At 31.9% G+C, this 11,576-nt stretch overlaps 1 protein-coding gene across 2 annotated transcripts; it reads right to left on the bottom strand.

Annotated features, from left to right (window-relative positions):
- Positions 1-854: 854 nt before the first annotated feature.
- On the bottom strand, positions 855-8,110 carry LOC18589703 (uncharacterized). Of its 2 annotated transcripts, XM_018126646.2 has the most exons (8): positions 7,738-8,110; positions 7,582-7,632; positions 7,244-7,309; positions 6,909-7,032; positions 6,382-6,533; positions 3,528-3,592; positions 3,295-3,365; positions 855-1,376 (listed from the first exon to the last, which is right to left on the bottom strand). In XM_018126646.2, exons 5-8 carry the CDS (start codon positions 6,388-6,390, stop codon positions 1,060-1,062), a joined length of 462 nt encoding a protein of 153 aa, XP_017982135.1. In that variant the 5' UTR covers positions 6,391-6,533; positions 6,909-7,032; positions 7,244-7,309; positions 7,582-7,632; positions 7,738-8,110; the 3' UTR covers positions 855-1,059. The 2 variants fall into 2 exon arrangements, with proteins under 2 accessions (XP_017982135.1, XP_017982133.1); XM_018126644.2 differs by lacking the exons at positions 6,909-7,032; positions 7,582-7,632.
- Positions 8,111-11,576: the final 3,466 nt, after the last annotated feature.

The following is an 11,576-nucleotide window of genomic DNA, read 5'->3' as shown; positions in this document are numbered from 1 at the left end:
ATTATACAATTGAAATGAGAAAAAGATTAGATTGATTCAATAATATCAACAAATAATCGTAATTGTTGAAAATCAAAGATTAGATTTATCCTAACTCAAAATTTTTCAAACTTTTATATTTAATTATTAATTAGATGATTATAAATATATGAATCGACAGCTAATGTATAGAATGCTTTAGAGTGTATAACGTCCATACACTGATGCTGAATAAACCAGCTCTTGTTTTTTTTTTTTTTTTTTTGATAGTTAAATAAACTAATAATTATAGCACATTTATATTGTAATTTATTTTTTATTATAGATTTCATCAAAAGTTATTATTGCCAAGGAAAAGTTAATAGTAAAAATTAATTAAACGATAAATGATAAAAATGAGTAAATTAACGACTAATACAAAATACTAATTAAGGTGACATGTCAATGGCCAAACTACTCATCCAACTCATCCAAACTCACACTTATAGACCTAACTCGAAGAAAATATTATTAATATTATTTTTATATTTTAATAATAAAAATAATTTAAATTAACGGATCATGTCAGATTCGAATTTTAAATTTTAACAATGTTAGCTAACCCAACCCGTCCTATAAACATCTCTAATACTAAATTACCAATGCAAATATAATTTATTTCACATAAAGGTAAAATAATGGATTTTATTATTTATAAAACAAAGCACTTTATTTTAGTGTATTGGTCTACATAATATATAGATATAACCCTTTATCGAACCAAGCCTGAAAAACCTTGCAATTGACATAGACAACTTTACCCCCCTCAAAAAAAAAAAATAGTTAAGGTAGACAGCAGCATTTAGAAACAACAACAATTTATAACAAACTCTCCATATATAATTCAATTTTTCTGAAACATCCTCAGAAAATCATAAACAAGAGAAATTAAAGCATTGTTTGGAGATAATTATTAAGTCAAGTTTGCTTAACGCAGGCTGCGTTTAGCACTTACTATGTATATCATAAAATTATTGCTATAGTTTTTGAAGCTTAATTCAACTTAACCTCGATGATGTATATCTTCACTCATTGAGCTCTTCAGTCTTCACCTGATGACTTCCCATCTGCTTCCTCACTCTCATTCACCTTTGAAGAGCTAGGCATTAGGCTTCTGATGTCAGCATAAATGCTGGTTAATTTCCTTGTCTTAACTTTCTTCTTAATGGGGCCAGATGAATATTCCTCATCTTCTTCACCCTCGTCCTGGTATCCGCCGCTGCCTTTAGGACAAGCAAGTCTGGGTGATCCTGCCATCAAGTTATCAGTCCATTCCTTCCAACGACCACCACCAGTCCTCATGGTGGTTTCAGCTCCTTCATGCTTGCTATTCCCCAGAAATATCCTCTTTGCATCACCTAAGTAACAAATTTAAAGGAAACAAGCCATGAAAGTTTCAGTACTGAATCAAATGTGAAAGGGGAAACGACAATGGCAGCTGAATATTGCATGAAAAAAGTCTTAAAAGACACTTTGTGCAAGCGATTGTATAATATCCTTGTTTGCACATATAGGTTGAAAAATGAATTTTATAAGTTTGGCTTGTACAAAGACGTATACCTAATCATGAGCCATGTCTTTTCTTGGATGAAGAGGTGGTATATTTCACTTTCAGCTCCAGAATTATTCAAGGATGAAGAGGTGATGTGGATGGGACTTATATTCACAGTATAATTATTAACAATGTCTTCATATTTAAGCTTCTTCAAGGCACTTTTCATCAATGTATAGACATATGTTTATGCTTTCCATTTTCTTCACATATATGTCTTTCTTAGGAAAATAGAAAAATTTCTTCTGCAAATTGAGTAATATCTGAATTAAGGTCTTTGCAGCTCTAACTATTGATGTTGAAGGCATAATAACACATGCCAAATCTAAATTATCCCACACTACAGCTCACATTCATAAAGGTGACTTTTAGGAAAAGAAAATACTATTACCTAATTACAAAGGTTTACATATTATGCATACTGAACTCGCTCTGCAATCTCCAACAAAATCAATTCAATAACCATGGCATGTTAGACATGCAGTTTCTACTTTGCAAATCTACCTTATGGTATCTTTTCTGTTCTTATCTTTTTTTAAATTCACACACAGACTATGAAACTTCAAGCAGTATCTCCATGCATGAATTAATGCTTTTATGAGGAAATGGATGCACTCTACTCCAACAGTGTGTCTAAAACAAAACTTGTCGGCTAGAGAAGTAGTATTCATATTAGACCAAAAGGTTGGGTAGAAGATCTATTGAACCTATAGAAAGATTGTTTTTGTACTTTTGAGCAATTGTGGTTCTTATGAATCTATTGATACAAGGGTTTTCCTATATATATATAAGAGCACAGTCTTGTTGAAAACACACGAGGGAAGGCTATGTAGCAATGATGGGAATTCTAAAGAGAATGACCATAGAATGCAATACCAGATTGCTTAATTGCAGCATCTTACAGATCAGCTACATGGTAACCTAATAACGCTATTATAAAAATATTTCCAAGCTCAATTTTACCATCAAGTTTTGGTTACGAGGGCTCTTCTTTGACATGATTAAGCTGGAAGACAGACTCATAACAAAAGAAGCCAAGAATATTGTTATCTCGCTTGATAAATGATAAATAAACATAATCTAATAAAAGAAATGTTAACTTACTTACAATTCCTACTATATGGGGAATATGATTTTACATCTTTAATATGCTGATCTATGAAAAGTTATACATCTTTAATATTTTCATGTTAAAGAGTCTTCTGAATATTTATAATGCACGAGAAATTATACTATCCATGTACCAAAAGGAAAATCATGCTTTTGAAATGCATTCTCTTTCTTTGTAATGTAATATATCTTGAAGAGCTTCAGAGGCTATATATTTGCTACTGGCCATTAAAGTAGCACTAAACAAACAACCAGCTATATATCTTTTCTGATTTTGAGACTACATTTAGCACTTAGCACTGTCCTTGGTTAGTTTGGCGGCTATATAAAGGGGAATAGCAGAAAAATAAACTAAAAAAGGTATTGTTAAGAGTCGAAATGAAGATATTTCAGTACAAAGAGGTAGCATTCATTCGAGGGTTTTGCTTACCTAATATTTTCAAATGTTTTTTAGACCGCTTTAAATGGTAATTATATCATCATTAAGCATTACTACCAACTTTCTGTCGTTGAAGTACAAATGGCAAAGCTATGATTACTAACGTCCTAAAGGCGCGAAAAAAAAAAACTGAATTTTGAAAATCCAGTTTATAACTTTAGCGAAGAAAGCATACCTTGACAGGAAGAAGATGAAACAGTCGTACCCTTAGTATTGCATATAGTAGTACCAGAGCAATTTCCCATCCTATATCATCAAAATTAAGCTTGTTAATCAATGTTATTAAGATGAAACACATGTTGTTTATGCACTTAAAATTCTAAACATATAGATAGTTTGCTTCAAATTATCAGTTCTAATTCACCATTGGATACATAAATTTAGTAGGTTGAGAATCAAAAATTGTACATTTGAGAATTAGAAAAGAGATTAGATATCTGTTTTCGAGCATTTCCACCTCCTTGTTCAATGGCCTATACAAAAAATCATGTGAAAGGAAAATCAGTAAATGATATATCACTCAACCATGGCAGTCTACTGACTAGTATAAGTTGATTTAAAGGTAATGGTCTAGGAATAGATGGAGAAATAAACTGTTGCATGATTGAAGAACTTCAAAGATCAGAACAGGCTGATCATGGAAATTTGTCAGACCTGTAAGATCATTAACAGATCAACATCTTATGAACAATGAACTCCAAGAAATGAAAAATTGTGAAGCACAAAAAAAATGACAAAGGGACATAAGGAAAGGATCCAAATGAATAGAAATCACTCAAAAAAAAAAACCATTGTTTGTCTTGGATTTTCTTGTTCCAAGAGTCTCTTCTTGTTCCTTCCATTTGTTGATTGAATTTCAATGCCAATTTCTCCATTATTGACAGGGTTGGTGCTGGAATGTTCCTCTTGCACATGTGATTGGATAGTGTGATTAGAGCCATAGGATGAACATCCAAGCAGTCTGTGTGCTCTTGTCATTATAGACTGCCATTCAGTGTCCACCTCCTCTGGTGCCTCTCTAGCTGTTCTGTCACCAGGTGCAGGTAAAGAGGACACTTCCATTTCTTCTTTCTGAGATGGAACGTCCTCTGATGAGTCAACTGAGCTTGGTATGGTTGGAAATGAGGGAAGTCTCTTTCTAATCCTCATTGTTGTAATTCAGACAGAACAGAAATAAAAATTTGTGTTGAAAAGACGTTATGGGTTCTTGCAGTAAAGTTTTGAGTTTGGTTTATGAATGTCACTAAGGAAAGAAAAATCAATTAAGGAATGGAATGTAAGAATGGGATAGAGTTCTCTCTGTCAATCTTTGCTGTTAATTATCTGTACTTATGGCTCATTTATTCATTAATTATGAGTAAATGTCACAGCTCAGGCAGCCATCATTTGCAAACTAGGTTCATTTTCTCTCAATTCTTACAATATGATCACAAATTAATTTTAATTTGAGTGGGAACATTTCACTTATGTAAAGGAACACCATCTTGCAGTCTATTCCTATGAGACAACATTTGAATTTTTTGAAATGCCCGAAAGACAGACAAATGGTAAGAAAGAGAGAGGGCTGGCTTTAGGCTTCAGCTTATTGCCTCCATGGCTTACATGTGTTATATGATTCCAGGTTCATAATTTAATTATGAGTTACACATGTTACTATTCAGTTGAAAATTAATTAACATTCAAGTTTAAAATAAGGTCCTAGTCAAATTTTCATGCTAATTATCTGTCAAATGAATTTCTTTTGTTCTTCAACATCTATCTGCAAAGTCTAAATATGGAAGAAAATCTGAAAAGATGTAAATCATTAATGCAAAAAATTAATCACAATCCAGCATGTAAGGAAACTTCATCATAATAGTTATAGCACAGGCTCCCATTTTTGGAATGGACAGATTAGCATGCATTGGCTATACATATATAGAGCATATCTGTTTCTCATACCAAAAGTGTTAAGACAGTTTGAACAAAAAATAAATAAGCTGAGAAAACATTAGGACTAATTATTATGAATTTCATACTGGAAGATCACCATCTCAACAATGATGTATGAAGTATGAACTGCCTGTGTCATACCATCCTGAAAGACAGAACCATTTATCACTTTTGTTCTAAAGGAAAACAACCATTGACAGATAGTAACAAAGATTGTGTTTGTTAAGAAGAATAGTACTCCTCTCCTAATAATCATCTTTTCAAATTTTTTTTCCCCTTACCACCTTGGATTTATTATTTTAACATTTATTAGAACAATACTACACCATGAGCTATATTAGAGTAATCTACACCTCAAGCTAAACTATTTAACTGTAGCAGTTGCTGGTATTTTCCTGCAAGTCTTCATTTAACATATACAATGACTGCCTTCAAGCACAACTTTCCTGAGGGTGCTAAATTACTTTTAGGAGTCCAACCACAGGCAACGTATCAAGTGCAAGATGAAGATAATTTCAAAAGAATTGAGAACTTTATATAAAACAAAATATTTTACTACTTTCTGAAGAAAACTGCTGAAAACATTTATTATCTCCATATACATGTAATAAGACAAAAATTATAAAATGTCTTATGTGCAACAAAAAGGATCCAACCCAACCTAATGCATAAAAAGACAAACTAGGGTGTTTGTTCCCTTTACTTTTCTTTTCTTTTCTTTTTCTACTGTTCATTTTTTGTATGCACAAAGCCAGCTATATTTCCTGCAGACTACTAAATTTTCTTGGAATTGTTCCTTAAAGGATTCTCTTATTATTTGGCAATTCTGAACCACAACATTGTTGCTATCAGACATTTGGTCTACCTTTTCTAAAATTTTTTTGGATGGACATTATGATCATGTTTATGGTCAAAGTAATTATGACAATTTTGGGTTTGAGGATTAGTACCCTTGTTCAACTATTAGAACATTCTTGCTTTCTTAATCCTGGGACTAGTTGGTATCTCATAAGCGATAAAAACACTGCTTAAGCTTCTGCATTTTATTTTTCTGACCCATCAGCACTATGCATTTGCAGCAAATAGAAGAATGTAACTCAGGTTTAAAAAAAAAAAAAAAACAAGGATAAAAGGTAATGCATAAACTCTGATTTTTATTTCACTCTGTTTCTTTCTCCATGACACCTCAAGTGCTATAGCATAAGGCTTACGGCACATATATTTCAGGAAAGAAAAAGACCATGAGGGCATGTACAATTTATTTATGAAATTGTTACCAGAAGAACTCAACTGAGTCTCAATGTATACTCTAAAGGGCAAAATACTTAACTGTTACCATCAGACATATGTTAAGGGCAGTCAGGCAATCATCCAGCACAGCTCTCAATGTAATTTTTCACACCACTCAGTCATGTGCATCAGAAATGCAAATATGGCTCATACACAGTGCAAGTGCAGCTGCCTATAGCATATGTCTGAAAGCTGTATTGGAAATTGTACAATCAGGTCAGTGCAATGGAAACCAAAATTTTGTTATGAGGATATGAAAAACCATATGATGGTTTTAAGAAAATTTATGTTCTGTGAAAGGATAAAAACACAAACTGAACCAATTTTCTTTTTTCGTTGGCATTAACATAAGCATCATTAAATCATTTGGCATGATGTTAATATAAGCAGTACACTATTTTTAACCAGCATAGCAAGTTCATTCTACTTTTCAAAAAAAAAAGTTCAGTCTAAATTGTAACAAACTTAATGACACCTGAGAAGCCATGGGAAAACTAACTTTTTCATTGTTCTTATATTTGATTGTCAATCACAGTTCCTAAGAGTCAAGTACATTGAAGTTATTACCAGTATACTAAGCTGAGCATGAAAATTGTTATGATGGAATAAAGCACACTGTCACAAGGTAAATGCAGACTAACTCAAATTCTTCCTTGGCCTCCCTGTTTTAGGCATTTGTCTTTCTTCTTTTCTGCATAATCAAATTCTCATTACTATGTATAATCTAATATAAAGATGATGAAGACAGAGAGATTCACATACATATGAACACTACACAGATGCATAGCATTCACACATAGGCATTGGTAAGTATATCCAAGAAACATACTAAACATTTCTGACTAGAAAAAATAAACAATTTAAACATGCATGCTGATAAGATGCACAAGTGAGAGAAGTACCAATTGTTCCAATTGATAGTGTGTTCTCCTCTCTTTGGCAGCCTTCCTTGCTTGCCTAGAAACATTCTGTTCATGAGAAAATAATTAGAAACAAAGGCATGCATCGGCAAATAACAAAAGCATACAAGATCAAATCAAGAATAAAGGATTCAATATCTGTTGGGAACAAACCATTTGGTGTAGTATTCTTTAAAGTAAATTGAGCCATTTTAAGCCTTTGGCATATATGTAATTTAAATCCTTCCAACACGAACAGAAGTTAGAATCAAATAATTTCTAAGGCTAGATGTTTTTCAGTTTGAACACCAGTTTTTTCGAGTGTTTCTTAACCATTTTACCTAATAGTTCCTTCTCGTTGCAAATTTGATGACTGCCAATTTCCTTATATCCTATTTAAGAGACAACAGTACTTGAATAAATTTCTTAACACTGGAAAAAAAAGGTTTAAATTTCACCAGAAGAATGACTTCTTCAGTACATTTATGGGTACTTACTCAATACACCAGTTGGCATCTCCAGATTGATCACCGTCCTTCCTTTTCCTTCCCTTCTTGGCTTCTCCTTAAGCTCAGCAGCTGTATCCTCTAAGCCAATTCCTTCAGGAATTTTATGTCCGTTAAAGCCCTCATTGTCAGGGGGAATGAGGTATTCACAGTTTGCAGGACAACTTGTAGTCCTAGTCCTCTTGCTGCCATTTTTGTCTTCTACATCTTCTTGCTTGGAAATTATTCTTGGTTCGATCTCTTTTTCTGGTATTGCATGTTCCTCTTTCTCTCTTGTCAACTCCATCTACGGTTGGTAAGTTTGTTTTCTCATCTTGTACGCAGTTTATTTTCTTCTTCTGACTTCTCCATACGTCGCAACAAATTAAGTTATAAAGTACATGTAAATAGGAAAGTCTAATTTCCTACATTTCTAGGAAGTATCCTTTATTCAATCATTACCGATTTTGCATATCTAATTATTCCTCTCTTATGTGCTAAGAACAGGTTCACTGTTCACTCTTGCACTTAAAATGCTAAAGATTCTAGCCCCTAAGGTTGATGATTGTTGAACCTAACATCAACTTGAAGACATGCTTGGCACCAATTTTTGAAGCTTTTGATCGTGGATGCACATAGTTGATTTTACTTATTAATTTATTATTGATATAATATTTAAATAAATTTTTATTTTTTAATTATGTTCAATAAAACTTTAATATGTTTATTTATAGTCAAATAAGTCTTTACATTTTCCTTTCAAGTCAAATAAGTCCTTATAATTAATGGTTGATATAGTCAAAATGTAATTTGTCATTCTATATTATATAACATTCATGTGGCATGTTGATATGTCATAATGAATAATTATGTGGCAGGTTGATATAGCATGATTACATGAAATGAGACATTTTTCACCTTCTACTCAACGTCACGTCAACATCACGTGAGAATAAAATAACAAGTGACATTTTAACTAATAACAATTAGTCAATCATTAGTCATAAAAGCTTATTTGATCCAAAATAAAAGTATAGAGGTTTGATTGAACGCAATAGAAGAATTACAGCTTAATTGAATTTTCTTGAATAGTTCATGGACTTATTCGAACATGATATCTATATTATTTTTTTAACAGTTGTTTTACAATAATGATGTTATATAGAGAGTAACAAGAACGATTACTTTACGCGTATGGTAATAAAAGTAATCAAGAACAAGTGATAGCATTTATAGGTTAGTTTCACCTTGAGATGCTCTATTCTTTTTTCTCATACGTTCTCCTTTTTACCTTTTACTCAAAAACAAGTCTTATTATACTATTAATGATCATAAAACCCACTACTTCAATGGTGACATAATGGGTTTCTAACATTACTCATTATATACAATAAAACGTTACCTTAATATCAATATAATGGATTTTCATAACCATTACCCATTATGTGCATTAAAGATCGTTTCAATAATGTTACTTATGATATGCACTAAAGTCTGTTCTTGAGTAATTGTTTCTTTTGCCTCTATATATAGAGTTTTGACAATTCATTTTAGGAAAAGAAGATTTCTTGAGCTAATGCAAATATATTTTTCACTTTTAGCTTTCGCTTTCAAATTCTCTTTGACTTAGTTCTTCTCTGCATTATTCTCAACCTTGTTTGATAGTGTCACATCTCAAATTTGAGATCATGATTGGCACAAAGATCTAATGGGAAAGTCCCACTCAACCCATGAAAGCCTTAGAAATACAAACATAAACCAAGTATAGATTATAAAATCCATAGGAAGCATCACCATGTACACATAAAAATTCAATTTCAAAAAATCCATATGCACCATCTTGTGCCCAATATTGATAAACAAAAATACTTTTCAAAATAGTGGAGTAATAGGCCATTTCATGGCCAAATCAAAGTGTATATACTTAATACAAAGTATAAAACAGAGTTCAATAATCCTTTAATAGACAAATAGAGACAATATGGATAGTATGGACAGCGGAGTACAACTTGGAAAAAAGTGGGTGACAACACCAGATGCCTTTAGACCCCCTACCACAGAACATAAAAGCTCCCTCCAAAGGAAAACGAGCCAAATAGTTTACTGATCTTGAAACAAAAAATGCATCTTGCGTTTGATAGTTATAAATAACTGTGTGAGTAAATACAGGGAAAGGGAATAAGCTAAACCACAGTCCTTTTAAAAGAATGCAAATTTCAGAAATAAGCCTTAAGTGTCGATACTTTCTCTCAAGGTATCGATACTTTTCAAACAGAATGCTTTCCAGGGCTTTCTAGACACAAGATATCGATACTTATGTCAAAAGTATCGATACTTTTAACACAGAATGTTTACTAACCTTCAAGTATCGGTACTTTCTTCAAAAGTATCAATAATTTCTATATGGAGCGTATTTTTCGGGTAATCTAATGAGTAAGTATCAATACCTCATTCAAGAGTATCAATACTTACATCATAATTTTCTAGATTTAGCTTTAAAACAACGTATTAGATTCTAAGCAAAATGTACAATCATTCCATGACTAAGTTTCTTAGATATCAGATGTTGAACAAAACAGAAAACATATTCAAAGACATATTTTTCTTAAAAATCATATACGAGATAGAAATCATCCATATCCACTTTCAAATTCAATCTCATGATTCATCAACCATAGTATGTAATCTCATCTACAAAACGTTAAACTTTTGTAGAGCGCTACTTAAGAAAAACTAACAGAAATAGAGAATAGAGTATCGTCCCCACTATCTAAACAAACAAAAAGTGTCAAAACACCAATATGTATAATATATATATATATATATAGTCTGGTGTATCCAGCCACCAACTTTCAAATAAATAAAGGATAAGGTATCGTCCTCACTATCTAGAACATACAAAGGGTGTTGTCACACCTATGTGGTCTGGTGCATAAAGCAATTGATCTTAAACCATATAGATCATTACGCACAATGGCTAGTGTCTACTGTTGCTAACTACAAGTCCTTATCTTAATAGGCTCCATTAAAACATTTCCAAATTAGATTCATTTAAAATCGTTATAACAAAATGCATTGGGTGAAATCATTCACCTATACAATCGGAATGTTAAGACATAAATCCTCTAATGTCATCAACTCAATCTAAATTATCAAAATAGAGTGATCTGATGCTAAGGTCTTTCAAAATCCTTTTCATCATAAATTTTCAATATCAGACATACTATCAATTAACATACAAATTCAGAATTTTAAGATATCAAAACATTTAAAGTGCCTCTTCCCTATGCACAAATTAAATACATAATATGCATATTTACATAACATATACGTATATTTCTTCAAACTCATTTAAACTTGTCAAGAAACGACAAATCCTTTTTCATAATCTATACTTCATCGAAATCAGATTTTCATAAGAAATCATAGATAAGGCATGCTTAATTATATCAAAATAATTAAAAATATCATATTTACTTACTTAATCAAAGTGTGTCATTCCCCTTCAGCAATTTTCGACAAAGAACTCGACCTCTCAAAGCCACGAATGTTTTAATAGAAACTATCCATGTATAATGCATTATTAATACCTTCTTCTTTATTCATAACTTTCATAAATACCCATTTATACTTCCACAAACTTCTTCAATCATTCTCTAACCTAAAATCAGTAGCTACAATCTAATATAACTATGATTTCATATTTCAACTAGTTAGAGTTCTTATTTACTTTGGTGAGCTTGTGAGAACCAAAACCAATCAAAAATCTAAATTTTAGAAAGGAAAACAGATTTTTAAGAAACACAAATTTTGGAAAACAAAACCCAAAGATTAGATGTGTAAGATGTGAA

The sequence above is a fragment of the Theobroma cacao genome, chromosome 9, assembly GCF_053813885.1.
Source record: "Theobroma cacao isolate CCN51 chromosome 9, ASM5381388v1, whole genome shotgun sequence".
In the NCBI taxonomy this organism is placed as follows: Eukaryota; Viridiplantae; Streptophyta; class Magnoliopsida; order Malvales; family Malvaceae; genus Theobroma; species Theobroma cacao.
The sequence above is the reverse complement of the archived record's forward strand: the minus strand, read 5'-3'. Positions and strand labels throughout refer to the sequence as shown.